The sequence below is a fragment of the Pteropus vampyrus genome, unplaced genomic scaffold (genome assembly GCF_000151845.1).
Source record: "Pteropus vampyrus isolate Shadow unplaced genomic scaffold, Pvam_2.0 Scaffold486, whole genome shotgun sequence".
Taxonomy (NCBI): Eukaryota; Metazoa; Chordata; class Mammalia; order Chiroptera; family Pteropodidae; genus Pteropus; species Pteropus vampyrus.
In genome coordinates, this window is record NW_011889267.1 from 1057660 (window position 1) to 1076187 (window position 18528).

The 18528-nt window shown below is 43.8% G+C and overlaps 2 protein-coding genes and 1 pseudogene across 5 annotated transcripts in view; 2 read left to right on the forward strand and 1 right to left on the reverse strand.

The window, feature by feature from the left end:
* Positions 1 to 3418: 3418 nt before the first annotated feature.
* SNX11 (sorting nexin 11) lies at positions 3419 to 11596 on the reverse strand. 3 transcript variants are annotated; one of them, XM_011382676.2, is made up of 8 exons: positions 11481 to 11574; positions 9381 to 9440; positions 8372 to 8426; positions 7858 to 7944; positions 7453 to 7553; positions 6095 to 6190; positions 5663 to 5875; positions 3419 to 4940 (listed from the first exon to the last, which is right to left on the reverse strand). In XM_011382676.2, exons 3-8 carry the CDS (start codon positions 8411 to 8413, stop codon positions 4667 to 4669), a joined length of 813 nt encoding a protein of 270 aa, XP_011380978.1. In that variant the 5' UTR covers positions 8414 to 8426; positions 9381 to 9440; positions 11481 to 11574; the 3' UTR covers positions 3419 to 4666. The 3 variants fall into 3 exon arrangements, 2 of the variants coding, with proteins under 2 accessions (XP_011380978.1, XP_011380977.1); XR_897200.2 differs by lacking the exon at positions 9381 to 9440 and having other exon boundaries at positions 3628 to 3777; positions 4616 to 4940; positions 11481 to 11596; XM_011382675.2 differs by lacking the exon at positions 9381 to 9440 and having other exon boundaries at positions 11481 to 11596.
* A 324-nt stretch (positions 11597 to 11920) lies between these two features.
* Positions 11921 to 13261, forward strand: LOC105307281 (annotated as a pseudogene).
* A 4710-nt stretch (positions 13262 to 17971) lies between these two features.
* Positions 17972 to 18528, forward strand: part of CBX1 (chromobox 1) — a 17658-nt gene continuing 17101 nt past the window's right edge. Inside the window, exon 1 of one of the 2 annotated variants that reach the window (XM_011382682.2) lies at positions 17972 to 18224. The gene's annotated coding sequence lies outside the window, so the exon portion shown is untranslated. The remainder of the gene's footprint in view (positions 18225 to 18528) is intronic. The other variant, XM_011382683.2, reaches the window with a different exon arrangement.

The following is an 18528-nucleotide window of genomic DNA, read 5'->3' on the forward strand; positions in this document are numbered from 1 at the left end:
CCCAGCTCTGTCAAGAAGCAAAAAATAAAAAAATAAAACACAACCAAAACCCACTGCCTTCTCAGGAAGTCAAGACAGAACAAGGGGCCCATGCCTTTGTTGTCTTTGCCTGCACAGGCCAGAAAGGAGGGCCATCACTGCCCTGGTGCCAGCCAGAGCCCTGTCAGTGCTCCTCCCATGGGCCCTGAATCTGAGGCACCTGGAAGGGTTATTAGCAGGATTGGAACTCATCCCTCTGCTGGGACTAGATCATAATTACAGTAATTTTCTAACAGAGCTCGGCAGTAGGACTGTTTAATCAGCATCTGACTCCCTTGTGCTCCCAGCCCTCATCACTCAAGGAGAGGAGTGGGATGGCTCTTAAAGAGACAGTGCCCGTCTTTCAGTGTTTGGAACAGATGTGCCTTAATTGGTAGAATATATCTAAGTCTTGTAGCTTATAGAAGGCAGGTTGCATTGCCTCCAACAAACCGCCTCAGGCTCTTACTATTCCAGGCCTTCTGCTGGAGGATTTCAGGTCAGGCTGCTGGGGGCCCTGGCCCCTACACCAACACGGCCAGAGGGGAAGGGACACACACACAGGGCTAGAGCACTCATGGAAGGATCTAAACTAACTGCCTCTTCTAAACAGACAGTATGAAGGAAAAAGTGCTTGGCTGAAGGACAAGAAGGAGAGACTCAACAGCCACGGATAATTGTGGCTGATAGTTTCCCATAATCTAAAGATTACAGAAGCATCTCATGTACCTGCCCTTCTAGGGATAAAAAAACTTACAACTTTCAGGTAGTCTTTTAATTCTTACTCTAGCTTTACCAGCTCTCCCTTCCTAACATTCATGCCCCTTTCACTACTCTGTAAGCACCCCTTGTTTTTCTCCCCTGAACGTAAGGAAAATTGTTCACTCTGCTCATTAAGTCAGGAGCACTCTTGTCTTCTAGAAAGTGTGGCTCTTGTTATCCTTTCAAGCATAAATTGTCTGTTTATTATATCTTGGGAGTTAAGGTTTGAGCTTTACAGCTTCAAATCAAGCCATTATTTAGATGGAACCAATTTTTCCCCAAGAAGTTCTTTCTCTAAGATACTAGGACTGACTCCTGCTAGCCTATTGGTAAGCCAAATGCATGCTTGGTCTTTGTAGCAAGTCTCATAGCTTCTCGAAACAGATGAGCTGGGGCAGGAAGACAAGATGGAGACAGGAGGTGGGTGGGGGACTTCTAAAGCAAAGGCGTATTGTTCCTCATCTCTAGGAAGGAAGGTATACAGGTAAGACTAGGACGGGGGACACTCATCCACAGTTCAAAGAAAGGTTACCTTGAGCCAGGCAACGTGCCCGCTACAGAGCTGAGTCCCTGCTGGCTGAGAGGGGTGGCTTAGGATCGGTGCCCAGGCTTGACTGAGGAAGTCACTATCTCTCACTGCAGTGGTTATCTACTTGGCTTTAGCTGCGTCTCAGCTGGCCGCTCACTCACAAATCCACAGACACCACTCTAGGCCTACTGAAAGCTCCTGCGGCCTCCCTGAGGCAGGCCGGGAGCTGGTCTGTTTCCATTTCTACCTCCAACCTCATCTCGCATCCTCCCAGTCCATTGTCCTCCCCACCCCTAGATGTTAAGACTATTCAGCAAGAGCTGAGGCATCTAAACAAATTCACAAACATGGAGCTAACTTAATATCCACAGCTGTTAAAAAGTCAGGATCACCTCTCAAGCAAAGCTACCAGAGAGGGTACGAGGTGCCTAGGACTTGGTGGTGTGGATCTAAGGCCTTAGCAATTAGAAAACTGAGGACTGCAGAGGAGCCCTGATTTCTGAGAATTGAAAAAGCACAGGGATTTTTCTTCTTGTGAGTAGTAGTGAGCTTATTTTAGCTTTTAAAAAAGGGTTTTTTGGGGGGAGGGGGGGAAACCCCTTGTCATACAGAGCTTGAAAAGGACTTCTCATATTCTACCACCATCTAAAAATTTTTTTACAAAAAACATGCTTACCCGAGTTTCCTGCATATATGAGAGTAATATTTGCCCTGCCCTCCTCACTGGACACTGAGGTCAAATAAAATGATGCATATGAAATTTATGATTTTCATACAAAATCCACCACCCCCTCTACCCACAAACACACATATGCACATTTCCTTTCACTAAATAAAATGTAACCCACGAGCTTGGGATCACTTATCCTGTCTAACAGATGACTAGACTTGGGCCATGGAAGTAGTTGTTGAAAGAAAGGTCACTAAATCAGGTACAGAAACTACCTCAAACTTAAGTTCTAACAACAAAAAAAATACTTTCATTCTACAAAACAGCTCAGGCCACTCACGGAGGTCATCAGCCATGGCAGCTAGCCCTTAGTACACACTGAAACAGAACACATGAGAGACGCAAATGGTGCTGCCTGGATGGAGAGGGAAATCCATCCTTGCCATTTTTCTGCTAACTCTAAGCCAATAATATTAGAAAATGCCTTCCTTTCTTAGGACATTTCCTTCCATGGCCTATACTCAACTCTGTATAAGATGGTGAGGAGAATAGTACCTGGCTTTACATTAACTGAGGTGCTATTATATGCACTGCTGTTAATGGATCATTAAAAAAGCTGAGAGTCAGAAAAATCGCATCCCTGTCTTTGAATGGCTCCTGCTGTCCCAGCAGCCTACCCTGCTGGCAGAACTAGCTGCTGAGCACTAACTCCAGCAAGAAAAGGAACGAACAGAAGAAGGCCAACCCAGCTTGCTGTTTTTTGGCTGAGTAGGGAATTGACACAGACCACCTCCGGCTCCTGTCTGGAAGTTTCGAGATCAGAGAGCTTCAGGCACAGCTGGGTTCACAGCTGCACCATTTGGAGCATTGGACTCATTAATATTCATGAGTCATCCCTACCAATCGGCAGAGCGGATGCCATTAGCTTAGCATCTGTCGGGTTTTTGTGAGGGTTGTATATGGAGTTTTTTCCCCCTTTTAAATGAACTTCTTTTGACATTTTGGATTTGCCTCTGTAGGCTTTCCATCCTCGTCATGCTCTGCTGCATCATATAAAGGAGGGACTCAGGGGAGGCGGGCAGGAAAGAAGGATGAGTCCCAGCCAGGGCTTTGCATCTGCCTGTTGACAAACTTTATTTCTCTTTCAGCACCTGGCACCTTAGACAGGCTGTGAGGATGAAAGCAGCAGCAGGTAAATTACACCTAACAAGGTTCATGCCCGTAACTGTGCAAAGAGGTAGATCCTGGCTCTTTGGAAGATAATCCTTTTTCCAGTGGTGAACTTGAGCTGCACCACACAATGCAGGAGAACTGCAGTGCACAGTTTTGAACCATTATTTCCACGCTGATAAATTCATGATTTATGAAAGTAACTACCGCCAGCCCTCACTCCCTCCGTTTCTGCTACAGCTTGTTAGACACAAATTGCAACAACAGTCTTAAATAGTTGAATTTTATTTCAGGCCAAAACCCCTCAACTCCGAACTAAATGCCATGACAGTCCCACAGCACAGGCTGGTAGTAAAAGAGCCCACAGACAGGGTGGGATGGTCAGAGGAGGGAGGAGAGGGCGAGAAGAAGAACCACACACAAACCTAAGTGCAGAGCAATGCAGAATGCTGGCGGCACTCATCTCCTACAGGCTCCGGCTCTCAGCGGAGAGGAATTATGGCAGCAGGAGGGCAGAATGCCTCATTGTCTGAAGGAAGGCGTGTTGTTCCTCATCTCCATCCCCAGAGTCCTCTCTCCAGGCAGAAACAAAGCCCTTGCACCCCATTGGACCGAACATACGGCCTCCCTGCAACACAGCAGAGGGACGCTGTGGTGGCTGAAGCCCTAGGGGCAGGGAGCTGTTACTAAGGGAGAAGAAAAGGATTTGAAAAAAAACAGAATCCATGATACCCCTTCAGAAAAAATGATCACGTCTCTGCTTTATAACCATAAAAGACAGTGACAGCCCAGAACAGCCTTTTCCAAAACAAAGCTCCTCAAGCTGTTAACTTTCCACTGTCTGCAAACGACCTCTTCTCTTTCACGGCTGGCCATGAGCTATTTTATTGGTCTCGGGCTCCACAAAGCCAGGCTGAAGTCTTGGGATATGCAGGGAACCCCAGCAACAGGAGTCACAGCACCTCTCCATCCATTGGAATTAGTGGAGGAAAAGCAAGGAGGTGAGAGAATAAATATTCACCACCCTGTCCATGCAAGGAGGTAGAGAAGGGGCCAGCCTCCTGGAAACAAAATGCTCCAGTGCCTGCAGCAAAAACAGAGCCAGTGGGAATACAGCTACATAAGCATTTTTCTTGGGACAATATTCAATGCAGCAGCTTAAAAGCCGCCACTTACAGGTCTCCAAAACCAGTCACCTGAGGCAGTGCTCCTGGGCCCATTAACAAACATCTAAAGAAACTCAGCTCCCAAGATAGTAAACACAGGATTCTGTTCAAAACCAACAATAGCCCCTGGGCCTTCCGCTTAACTTATAAACATCCACACAGTGTTTACTCCTGTGGAGGAAGCTTGAGGAGTTGTGACCGACCTCTGTACAACCAACCCAAGCAGAAGTTCGACACTTAGCAGTCCAACCTCTCCAACACTTGCCCTGTGCCCAATCCCACCCAAGTAAGATTCCTTGCCTGCATCTTCTCCATCCACCTCGGAGCAGAACCCAGAGCTCGGACCAGAGCTCACTTTTCCAAAACTGTTTCTAACTGTCCAGGATCCAAAGGCACAGCATGGTCCCCTCCTTCGGCTCTCCTCACAGGCTGAGGAGCAGAGGGTCCCTCATCAGGTCTTGCAGAATCACAGCATGAGGGTGAGGTAGGGGGTGGGAGAGCGGGGCTTTCCAAAGAAGGAGCCTCAGAGTCAACAACGGGAGCCCACACCTCAAAATGGTCCTTTTCTTCCTCAGGAGGAGGTGACGGAGAGCTCCTCCTGCTTGATCTTGGAAGAAAGCAGCAACTGAAAGAGTGGGAAAGGGAAAAGAAGGAACAGATAAAAATGCATGGATAAACACAAGTGAACAGACAAACAAAAAGGTGCTATACCCATACAAATGGATTGTTATTCAGCCATAAAAAGGAATTAAGTACTGACACACACTACGACGTGGATGAACCTTGAAAACAAAGTAAAAGAAGCCAGGTCCCAAAGACCATGTATCTCATGCCCCATCTGTGTGAAATGTCCAGAAGAGGCAAATCCAGACACAGAAAGTAGATTACTGGTTGCCAGGGGCTGGGGGTTGGGGAAAATGGGGAGTCATGCCAATGGGCACAAGGTTCATTTTGGGGTGATAAAAATGTTCTAAAATTGACTGTGGTGACTGATGGTTGCACAGCTTTGTGAAAAAAACTAAAAACTCCTGAATTGTACACTATAAGGGTGAATTTTATGGGATGTGAATTATATCTTAATTTTTTAAAAGGGGGGGATAAAGGACAGAATAAAAAAGCCTTTTCTTCTTTCTTCCCAGGTTTCAATAGGAGAGCCCGCTACCCAGACATGGGTTAACACAAACCCAACCCTTGTGCATGGGATGAGAGGACCATGCACAAGAACGAGACCTCTTCTGAAAGGCTGCCAACACTGTGACTTTAATTTCTCTATCAAATGGACACCTCACTGGCCCAGGTAACAGTATTCCTTGTCCCTAGTGTCTTAAAAAAGAGAACTTCAATTACCTCTTAGGCTGGTCTCCTTTAGCCGAGTGAGAAGAACCCTGCCTCTCTTCCTGGACCCAGCCACAGTTGGACATAGCGTAGCGAAGAATGGCATCAGAAACGGTCATGGGGCTTCGGCCCTGGACACAGGCTTCTATCTCAGGCACTGAGAGCTGGCTTTGCAAGAAGAGGTGTAACTGGCTGTCTGACAGGAGAACAACACTCTGCAGGACCCTGGAGCAAACACAGGTAGGACAACACAGAGCAACACCCTGAGGATTTGCTCTCCCAACCCCATCCACTGAAGAGCTCTGGCTTGAGTGAGCATGAGGGTAAAAAAAAGGCATCTACCCTAAATGCACCTGTATGTTCAATGGGCCATCCTGACTGGCACCTTCCCTGCTCCCTGTCCCCACCTTAGGAGGCAAGTGCTGGCCTGCCATGTCCACTCACTTTTCGAGGAAGTGCTGCAGACCTTGTCGTCGCTTCTCAATGAACTCATCTGAGCTGCCAAAGAAGGTTGACTTCCCAGGAAGTTCAGGTACAGGCCTGTAGGAGTCACATAATGTAACACCCAAGATAAGTGTAACATCCAAGACAGTCATTTCAGCCCCCGATCAAGGAAATCCCCTAAAAAGAGGCACAGGTCAATTCAAATATCTTTTAATATGGTGGCGGGGTGGCTAACACTGACTGACTGCATGCCATGTGTCAGGCACTAAGCTAAGTGTTTTACAAACCTTATTTCATGAATCCTCCCAAAAACCTGTGAGAAAGATATTAGTGTCCCCATTTTAGTAGTAAGGAAATAGAATCAAAGAAGTAAATTTCCCAGTGCCACAGAGATAGTAAGCAGCAGAGCTGGTATTTGAACCAAGTCTATGACTCCAAAACTCCGTGCTGCTATACTACATTGTTTACAAAACCTACTCCCACCATCAGTTATTATTTTAAAAAGGAAAAAACTTGGACATGGAGAATGCAGGGTCCTTGTGGGTAAATGAAGACTACCTATGCCAGACCCAAAAAGTCACAAGTTTGGAATTTTCTAAAAATAGCTGAGTTGCAGCAAGTCATCCACAAACTCTTTAAAACTCCTTAGCCTCTCCTATGAGGTGCAGCACATACTTTTAAAACCAATGGCCAGGCTAGGGAGGCAACACCTGTCAGGGGAAGTTTTAACTGGTTTATGGGGGCCTGACCCATGACAATGGCCTCATCAGTCCCACATGGTAACTAACTGGCTAGGTCATCAACAGGCTATCCAGCACCAGAGCATCCAGTGACCATCCTGCAGTAGAATCACTGTTCTAAATTGTCTCCAGTTTTAGGACTTATTGCGGGGAGGGAGGGAGGTACAAGTGAGGTACAATACTCTTTTCCTAAGGCTCTCAGTCTATTGTGTCTCTGGAAAAAGGTCTCTGCATGAAAAAAGAAAAGAAAAACCACTATTTTTACATGTCAAGTAGACAGGATAACCACCTGTCAAATAAGTTCAGGTGCTAAAATGGTTCTGATAACTAGTGATAAGTACATTTAAATGCTAGCAGTACATCTGTCGAGCCCTAGACCAATACACATATATAAAAAAATGTTTTTTGATATTTCTATGACATTGTTAGGTCAAAATACTAGAAATAAAAACTCTCTTTACTTTTCTTACTGATTTTGAAAACACAATTTAGGAACATGTTTCTCAGTTTCCTTAGTGCCTGGCATGTTGCCAAGTTTTCCTCATTGTAAATTCTAATTACCAAATAAGCACCTAAAAAGCCAGTCTCAGACCAAGACAGAAACAAGAGCAGACTCACACTAAACCAGCATTTCTCTGTAGCTGCTTTCTCAGCCACACAAACTCACGGTAGCGGCGACGCACACAGGATGTCTTGGCAGTAAAGGCCTTGCTGTTGGTCTACAAGAGGAAGCATGTGAAAAGGGTTTAGCAGAAAAGGACCAAGTTCACATGAACTCCCCATCATCACTCTAACTGAGGATCTAAGCCACTAGGCCAAAGTCCTGATCAGGGGCTCCAACTAGAGCAAGGTGCCACCAAGCAGCCTGCAAGCAACTCTCAGGCACACCCCAAGCTCTCTCTCCTCACCTCCCTCTTTGTCTGTCTCAGGCCTGTAAAAAACATTCACAAACAGGTTCTGCCTCAGAACTATCCCTCAGCCCTAGAAAGTGTTGATCTCAGTACAGAATTTTGATGCACTTACATGGAGGAATATCTTATAATCCACATAAGAATTCCAGGAGCCCTCATTCTGCACACGGGGGTCCTGAACACGCACAGTGATCACCTCCTAGAGGTAAGAAACGCTCCTTCAGCTTCAGCTCAGTCACATAGTAAAGCAGCTTTATCACAGGTTGCCAGATTTTTCAACCAGACAGCACCAACTTTCATTCATTTGTTCACTTATTCATTGAATTCAACAAATATTTATTTGTTTCAAATACTGTTCTAAGGCACTGGGTGGGTAGTATATGAACAAGAGACAAAAATCCTTGCCTTCACGAGGCTTACATTCTAAGAAATGGAAAAACTAGTCAAACTGGAACCATTTTCCAATAATGCCACTGCTACTCATTTCCTTCTCCTGGCTTTACTCTGAGCTCATCAGAACCACCAAGATATTACTGTCAGAAGTACACCACCGAGCAATGATTTGCATCTTCTCCCAAATCCCCTCAAACTTTTACCCACCTATTTTGTGGAGACCACATGCTTACCTCCTGCTCTTGGTTCTCCAACATCCTACACCAAAAGCCCATTGGAAGAACACATCTGATGAGGGACAAATGTCAAAAGACAATCGTGGTTAGTATGCTTCTATTCTTAAAAATTCTGAAAAATTTTAATAGACCCCACTGGGGAAACCCAGACAACTTTTTTTTTGTTCTTTTGTAAAACTTAAGAGGAAGCAAAAAAATTCCCCCACATTAACTCATTGACAAGCTACAAGCCCTGGGGGACTTGCCTCCCTTCTCAGACCAAAGCCAAGACCCTTAACCAGGCCACCTCTAGCTAAAGCACGTTCAAGTCTACGCAACGTTCATCTCAGGCAGCCAGAACAGGCAGGTTCGAGTGTAAAACCTTTCTGCGTGAACACTGTAGGCAAAGCAGTGTCTTGTGGGCACACACAACACAGCTTTACAAGTGAGCCTAACATCGCCCCCTACCGGCTGTTTATGGACAGCCAAACGCCCCAAAACATCAATGCTCCTAAGTCTCTTTGTCTTGCTAATAACCACATAGTAAAGCAGTTTTACCTCCCCAGAAGTAAATCGTAGAGAGCACCAGGAACACCTGAGTTGCTCAGTTGTGATCTTCCCTTATCTAATCCATTCTCTGGAACCCAAGCCAGTGTTTCTAATCATTTCCTCGCAGGACATTCCATCCGGTTTGTACCTCTGCCCACAAGCCCACAGCTGTAGAGGTTGACTCAGGATGTTTTCCGCTCCTTTGTAAAGATTCATTAAAGCCTAAGCCGCTGATTTCCCCCAGTGTGATAGTTTACATGTGCAAAGACATCACCCACTCCGACGAGAGGACCGTGAAGGTTGCAGCACAGGGTTACTCAAGCCCAAAGGGCCCATGATGTCACCTTCTGTTAAAATACAGCACTAATCTTGTTACTCCTAGAACCGCTCCAGCAGCATCCACTCTGGCTGCCACCTCCACCCCCTTCTTCTCTCTTAAGAGCGGAACAATAAGATTTAATTTCCCTTTCCAATTTACCTTGAAATGAAACCTGACTTCAGCCAATATGTACTGCCAACAAATGATCCGGGCTGGCCCCTGGGGAAACAAGACTATCTCTAAGATCTCCCTTTCCTCCCCCCATGGCCATTCACACCTACTCATTTTTAGTCCCACAATTAATTTTAAACGCATTCCCTTATTAGTTCTGCCTTACCATTAGAAGACTGTGTAATGAGTTTCCTTCCATTTTATGTTTTGCTAACACAAAGCTAACATTTCAAGAGAAGGGGAACTTGTTTACACTACAAAATTAGCAAACAGCTTTTCCATTTTGTCTAGTATACCAGAAGTTCTCTCCACACATGCTGTACTCAGAGACAAAGCTGCACAATATATGACAAAATTGGGGTACACTGTCAAGCAAACCAAAGGTTTTATGATTGCAATATCATCTTAAACAGTGTTCTTGTTAACGATCTGATTTTTCATTTGATGCAGTCACCATTGAAAGGTAGGAAATTCCAGTGCCATGACAATCAATGTATAAAATCCTGGATGTAAGCAGTCAAATGGCTGTAACTAAAAAAGAGCAGGTCAACTCAACTCACTGTGAACAATTAACCACCTCAGATTTAAAAAAAAAAAATTTTTTTTTCTCTTCCTTTTTTAGGCATTTGGTAAATTGCCAGCACAGGAGCAGAGTTAAAAGATTCTGAAGTGTCTTTTCACAAAAGTAACGACAGGAGGAGAAATGATGCCAAGGAAATCACAGTCATCCACAAATTCAGTGGAGCTCACACATCTCTTGTGCCTTGAAAGGTTTGCCAAATTCAGGACCATCGTTTAGTAACTAAATGGTCATCACTTTCTTGGGCTCATGAAGAGTTTGCCTAGGGCTCTGCATCATCTCCATGTGCAAGTTCCTCTCCTTTTCTTTGGGCCTAAAACCATTGAGAAACAAATAGCTATAAATTGGCTTTAAAAAAAAAAAAAATCCTAGGCCCCCCAAGATGCTGTATACTTAAATCTAAATTTATTTAAAGGGCACTAAGAAAGTTTCAGTTGTAAGTTTCCTTAAAAACACTGGAACAAATACAAAAACCTAGACTCCAAGTAATAACTTCTAGCAACTATTCTCCATTAGCTTCCTCCCCATAGATGCCACTCCTCAGAGGAAATGAAGCTTAGTTCTCTGGAAGGAAAGAAGGAAGTTCTTAACTTTGGCTCAGTGACCTGGAAGATGGATCTGTGTGTCATCCAAATAAGGACAGAGTCAGTGATCCCCTCAGCTATTTATGCAACTCAGCACTAACTCCATTTCCTGGGCCCTTTAAATCACATCTGGAGTTTACTTTCTCCACCAGTATCTCCAGGGAGAACCCAGTTTTTTGCTTTTTACAAAGCAGATTCCCTGTGAAGCTTTCCAATGTCATAACAATTCAAGGCTCTAGCTTCACTATTTTTGCTCCCATTTAAACTTCAAGAGATAGCTTAAGAAACAAATCAGGTAATAAAAGTATATTGAGCCACCAAGATTCCCATCCCTTCTTACTTCTTGAGCCCTTGGTGCCAGATGGCAACTCAAAAACCTCTCCTTCCCAAATACCCACAGGTGGTAGAGGAAGCTCCCCTGTCTGCCCAAGCTCTGTGTGTTCCCAACCAAGCAGCTCTGCTCCATCCTTTTGCCCCTCTGTAACTTGCCATTCCTTCCACTTGGAAGGTAAGTCACAAAGACGGCCACAATCTAGCGCAAGAGCCTCCTGTGTCACTGTAAAATACCTGTCATTATCCCTAGTCCTTGCCGTTTGGATAAATGTCCCCAAACTCTTTTACTCTGGCCACTCCCCCTCCATTCTTAACGAACTAGGAGCACAGGGCCACATGGTCCTTCTCCTTTGCCTATTAAGCTTGGAGAGTAAGGAGGAAAGACGCTTTATGTTCCTTTAAAAATAAATGGAAAAGCCAGGTTTCCTTCATTGGATCCCGAGCAAGCACCCGCCTTTATCCCGGGAGGCGAGACACCCTTTAGGATGTCAAGCGAAGTCCCTACCCCAAGCGCCACTACGGAAGCTAAGGTCCGCAGCCTTCACCTCAGAGCAGCACCCACTCCCCGCGGCCCCGCCCACACCTCCTCACCTGAGAGCAGCACCCACTCCCCACAGCGATACCGCCAGAGCCCCACCATATAGCCGGTCTCGGCTTCTCCTTCCGGGTGACTGGATGGTGCCCCAGTGCACGACGGGAGGCGGCTCGCGACACACCAATCCCGAGTGCCCGGGACTCCCCGCCCCTGCAGGCCGCGGCTCTTAGTGGCGACTCCGCCTGGGGCGGCGCGCTAGGCCAGCCCAGACCCCGGCTTTAATCCGGACCCAACACCACTCGCTCCGCGCGCTGGAGGGTGGACACCTGTGCAGGGCCGCGTCCCGCCCATCGTTGTCAAACCAGCCAATCCGAAAACAGAGAGCGTCGGTAACCATCTGAAAGAGGGTCCCGGGGGCAGACCAGCATTAGGAGGTTGTCACCAGGATTTGCATTCTGCAAAGTGTGGTCTTGGGTGTTGAGGGGTGGGGCAGAAAATGTCGCCGTTCCTGGAACCTGGCAAAGTCCTGGGAGAGTTTCCAGTTGAACCCCATAGATGGCATTTTCTCAGCGGAGTTATCAAGAGAACTCCAACTTAGATTCGTAAAACCACAGATCAGAGCGAAAATCGAACTGAGGCAGTTCAGCAACACAGTTTCCCTCGCCGAAACGAGCCCAAAGAAGGATGATGCAGCTAATTAATAAGAACAATGAATATGATGAAGATTTTTTTTATGTTGTCGGAATGTCTTTTAACTACCAATTTGAAGATAATGTTAGGGGTGCGCACTGGGAGGCCTTTTCCAAAGTTCACGTGTCCAGACGGGCGGACGGCGCGACTCTCGCGGCCGCGGCACGGGAACAGAGTACGAACTGCAGCGCCAGAAGTCAAGACAAGCATTTAGAAAGTTTCTTCCCTTCTTTGACCGAGTATTAGTTGAAAGAAGTGCTGCGGAAACTGTAACCAAAGGAGACATTATGCTTACATCAAAATCTCAAGGAAAAGTATTGCAAGCAACAGTAGTAGCTGTTGGATCGGGCTCTAAAGGAAAGGATGGAGAGATTCAACCAGTTAGCGTGAAAGTTGGAGACAAAGTTCTTCTTCCAGAATATGGTTCTAGACGACAAAGATTATTTCTTATTTAGAGATGGCGACATTCTTGGAAAGTATTTTGATTTAAATAAGTCGCTATTGAAATGGCATCCCGTGAAGCTGCTGCCCATTCCACTGAAGTTCTGAAATCGCATCATGTAAATAATTTACATCTCTCTTTTGTAATAAATTAATGATATCCAAAACTAAAAAGAAAAAATAAGATAATATTAGGAAAGATAATAGCAAGGAAAAATTATAGTCACAAATACAAAGTCTGGAGTTAAGACGACCTGGGCACTATACCCAGCACTACACTGACCATTTGACCTTAAACTGGTCCTAATCTTTGTAAGTTCTAGTTTCTTCATCTGTCAAGTGGAAATTACTGCACATATTTAAAAGCAACTTTTCTCAAACTTGGTCTCAGGATCTCTTTACAGTCTTAAAAATGATTAAGGACCCCAAGGAGCTATTGTTTATGTGGGATATTCACCAAATTCTAAATTAAAATGCAGAAATTTAAAAACTACTTCACCTAAAACCAATAAATGAATACATGTTAATAGAGCTTATTGAATAAACTACACTATTAAAAAGAATAGAGTTGCACTATATAATTTTTGCAAATCTCTAATGTCTGGCTTAACAAGACTGCTGGATTCTCATATTTGCTTCCCCAATCTCTGTTATAGCATGTTACCTTGGTCTAGGAAATTAAGAAAATCCTCTCATACAGATTTTTTAGCCTTCTCTTGTAATTGTGGATACCCTTCTTTGACACTAGCAAAACTCAACAAGTGGTAGTTTCTTTAAAGTTAGTTACTATGGGGAATCTGAAACCATTTGGAAAATATTAGTTTATGGAGAGCTATGCAGATCTTCCCAATATTGATGCGTTACATTATTCAATATTAAAACCGCATTTATTAAAATCATCACTGATCTTGTCTGTCTTGTGAAGCTGTTAATCTCACTTTGGTGAATACCACATTTTCCAAAATTATCATTTTTGCTTTAAAGCTCAAATTTTATCATTGGTAGAAATACTTTTAGTCATTTTCCTTGAAATGACAGGCCCATTTTGTTCAAATATCCAAGTCTGAATAACCAGTCTTTCTTTCAAATAAAAATGGTGTTCTATGAAAAAGAGCAGCTAATTCAACTCACACATCTCAAACAATTGCAGAACCATACACTTCAGTTAGCAGTGAAAGTGCTTTATGCACATCTTCCATTTCATCCCATAGAATATTAAAAAGTCATATACTTTAAGAAAGAGATTTCATAAAGTCAATAATTTGAACTACTTCATCAAGGATAGTCTTAAGTGAAAGTGGCTTTTTAATTCTTTTTTTTGCATAGGTGTGGCAGTGAAGAATACTCTAGTTCAAGTTGGTGCCACACTGCCTTGATTCATACTGAAGTGCCAGCATCATCCACCTGAATATTAATAAATGTTTTAAAATACATTCATTAAATAATTTGAATGTAATATAGGTTTCACAGACAGGTGGTGCCCTATCTCAAGCTTATTTTTTCAACAATTTCTAGCAATTGATAATGCATCCAATCTTTATCATACCAGAAATGCTAGCAAATGATATAAGTACCTCTCCAAACAGTGATCCCTTCACTTGAGAAAACCAGTCAATGTCAGGGCTATGAGTGCATGATTTTAGTAGTGGAGGTTTTAATTACTGTCCATTACTACCTGGAAGTCACCGGAGAATCAGACAGCCCAGGAGAAGTAAGAGAAACAGATGGCTCTTAAGTATATATTTGCCTTTTAAAAGAGAGTGCTTGTTAACCCCATATCCTTTAGGATGGCTACTATTAAAAAAAAACAAACAAGCGTTGTGAGGATGTGGAGAAACTAAAACCGTTGTAACTGTTGTGCACTATTGGTGGAAATGTAAAAATGGTGCAGCCACTGTGGAAAATAGTATGGCAGTTCCTCAAAAAATTAAAAACAGAATTGCCATATGATCCAGCAATTCCAGTTCTGGGTATATAACCTAAAGAATTGAAAGTGGGGTCTCTCAAGAGAGATTTGTACATTCATGTTCATAGCAGCATTATTCACAATAGGTAAAATGTGGAAGTAAATCAAGTGTCCAGCAATGGATGAATAGATAAGCAAAATGAAATATATATGTGTGTGTATGTATGTATATGTATACGTATATGTATGTATGTGCATATATGTGTATAAATGTATTTACATACATATATACCCACAATGGGATAGTCTTCGGCCTTCAAAAGGAAGCAAATTTTAACATATGCTACCACATATGTCCATATGAACCTTGAGAACATTATGCTAAATGAAATAAGCCAGTCACAAAAAGACAACTACTACATGATTCCACTTATATGAGATACTTAAAGTAGTTAAAATCATAGAGATAGAAAGTAAGATGGTGGTTGCCAGGGGCTGGGGGAAGAGAGAAATGGGTAGTTATTATTTAATACGTAGAGAGATTCATTTTTACAAGATGAAAAGAGTTATAGAGATGGGTGGTGGTGATGGTTGCACAACATTATGAATGTATTTAATACCACTGAACTCTACACAAAAATGGTTAAGATAGTAAATTTTATATTTTACACATACGTATTTACCACAATATTTAAAATTGGGGAAGAAAATGAATCAAAGAATTTCAGACAGTGCAGAAGAAAATATTTTTAAAGTTCTGTACTTCCCCAAATAGAGACAGAATTGAATCCGGTTAAGCCTGATTCCGAGTCCTAATTCTTTTTTGTAACATCATACTTCCTCCCTTCCCCACATTACTTGTGATGTTAGCAACTTAATGTGACAGACACATTTCCTGTGGGCATGAGCAATGTCACTTCACATGTTGTCAAGCAAATTATTATGACTGAGTTGCCATTACCCTTATAAAGAAAATAAACTCTGAGGGCCTGAATAACTTAAAATGTCACCACTCTTATGGGAAAAGAAAAGAACTAAACCCATTTAATCCCAAAAGACTTTCCAAAAATGTCTTGTTAATAATGCAGAGACAAGAGTTTGACATCCATCCTTGGCAGAATTCCAGAACAGATTATTAATAAGAGAGCTCTGAGTTGATTGCAGATTAGCATAAACCAGTGGTACTCCGCTACCTAAAAAGAGGTGACTTTTGACTGCCTCAATTCAAGAATGGCGTAGAGCACCGGGACAGTGATGGCTTCCTCTACTTTGAAATATACACATAAAAGCCAGAATTTACTAACAAACTAGATGCGCTAGATCTGCAACTGCTGTCCTATGATGTACAGCTTAAGAAAATGGTCACATTGAGCCTAGAAAAGTGAGACATTAGGGTGAATTTCAATACTAGAAGGATAATATGAAAGAGAAATTAGGTTTATAGAACAGAACTGTATGCAGCTACAGAAGCCAGATGTAAAGGAAATAGATGGCATTTACATGGGGAAGCAGAATTCATCTCACTATGAGGAACTGGGATAGCAGCATTGTATTCAGACAGGAATATGGCTTGGGAGTTAGAAATAACATCAAATCTTGATTCCACCACTTTTTTGCTGAATGCTGTGGGACAGGTTATACAACCTCTGAGCCTTTTCTGCAAAATGGAAATAGTAATTCTCACCTCCCAGGTGTGTTGTGAGGATTAAAGGACATTAATCAAATACTTAAATTCCCTAGCATTGTGGTAAGCAGTGACTATTATTACAACTAATTTTTAATCATTAAAATTATTAAAAACAGAATTGGACACTTCAGGAGGGAGTAAATAGATGAATTTTTGTGTGGTCATGGACACTCAACCCAAATGTCTTAGAAAGAATTGCCCTCTTCTCTGTGTTCTCACAGCCTTTTTAGCAAAACTCTCTATTATTATATTGCTGGTCTGGATTTCTTATATGGTAATTCCCCCAGAGCCCTGCACAGTGCCTGGCTCCATAAAACATAGAAATGCAGACTCCAGCATTCTGGGGTAGAGTGCAGTACACTAGTTGCCTTTCTCCTTTTCCTCTGATTAGGAGGATATTTAAATATGCAAAGTAAGGGGAAAAAGTCATCTTCTGGTAGCTCTGTCTGTTTAGTTCCTGATTGGATAGGGAGTTGGAAGTAAGAAAAAGAGTTTTAAAAAATACAAATCTGATGTGGAGAAAAGAGATGAAGGAAAACTTGATGACCTCCATATTGTCAGATTGGCGAAAGACGTCTCAATAATTCACTTAATATTTTACTCAGCAAAAATTGCTTGACTACTGTATGTCAAGGACTGTGCTCAGCCCTGGGGACAGAGTGATGAACAAAAAGCAAGGGTTCTGCCCTTATCAGAGTTTAGAGTCCCAAAGAGAAGGCAGATGTAAATTAATGACAATAAAGTGGGGTGAATATTATTATGAGAGACTGAATCTCCATATGAACAGGTTTGGGGACAGCAATCTAGCTGAAACAGGAAAACTAAACCACTTGTCCCAAAGAATAACAAGTGTTAAAATCAAAAACAAATGGAGACCACAACCCTGAAACTTCCTTGAGGAGATGAAAACCAGTTTAGTCAGAGAAGCAAAGCTAAATTTAGCTTATTTTGTAAGACTAACTTGATCTGGGTCTTTCTTGCCTCTGGAAATCATAACCAAAACTTGAACTGTTTCCCAAGGTTGATATGAGGTAACCATTGACCAATTCCCTATCATTTAAGAAAATTCTAATATTATAACCAAACACTGTGAAGAATAAACAGTCATTGCTTTCTCACTATATAATGCTTTACAACAATATACTTCTAGGCCTCATTCCATATTTTGGTTTGAGGGCTCCCGGTTTGCAAACTGTCTTGTTGGTGTGTGCATAATAAATTTTTACTGATTACTATTTCAGTGAGTCATTGGTTTTACTTTGGCTATTTCTGAACCTTTGACACAAGCATGGTTTTTGCCTGTTTCAATGTTTCTTTGTAGTGGCTGGGTGAAGAACGCTCGTGGATATATTAATGGTTCTGCACTAAAGCTACTCACTGGCACAGTCAATGAAAAAGAGTAAGTTCAGGATGCCATGATGACACCTACCAGGGGAACCTAACCTAGTATAAGGGGCAGGGAGGGCCTCGAAGGGGAAGTAATCTAAACGCTGAGAAGTAGGAGCCTTACAGAGATTTGAGGGGGCAGAAACTGAGGCTCTCAGAGATTATTGGAGATTTGGTAAAGTTCTGATGAGAAACCTGTTAAGATTAAAAAATTTCGAGAATGTGAATTACTGTCCAGAAGTGCCTGGTTTTTCAGACCAACCATCAAGGGGGTCGCTTGTAAAAACCACACAATTTAATTTTCTCGACAGGAACGTTCTAAATTCTAAACTACAGCGCTTGCAGTTTAAAAACTAAAACTCCCTGAAACCCTAGACGATGCGTGGCGACGTAAGACGTGCGCAGCATTTCGGATCTTGTAGTCTCGGATGGACTTCGAGTCCCATAGTGCTGTGCAGCGGGTCGTCGCGCCTGCGCGGTGCGGGCGGCGGGCAGCGCAGAGTGCAAGGCTCTTTTGTTCGGCAGAGGGGAGGGCCGTTGGCCGGGGCCTGCGGTACGCCGCTTCAGTGAGGGGCTCGACCGCGGCCACCCGGCCTGTTGCTTTTCTGGGCGCCACTCCTCCGGCCTGCCCGACACCACGCGCCAGTAGCGCGGCACCGATTCTTCTCGGCTCTTGGGCGCTGCTCTGAGGTGAGTCTGCTAGAGGCGGGGAAACGGGGGGTGGGGGGATACGGAGGTCGGCGCGCGGCTGCGGCCGAAGCCCTGAGTGAGGGGTCGCGCGCTAGCGGCGGAGGTTGGGTACGGGGAGCGCGCCAGGGCCCTGCGCCCTTCCCGCGCGGGGGCTCGAACACTGGGCGCCAGAATGATGGAGAGGGCGGGGCGGCGTATCCTGAGCCGGACATTACCGCAATTCGGGCTGGGCCGAGCCCTTGCGGGTCTCACTTCACGGCCCGGATAGACCCAGACAATGCTACTTGGGTTGGGTAGGTGGCTG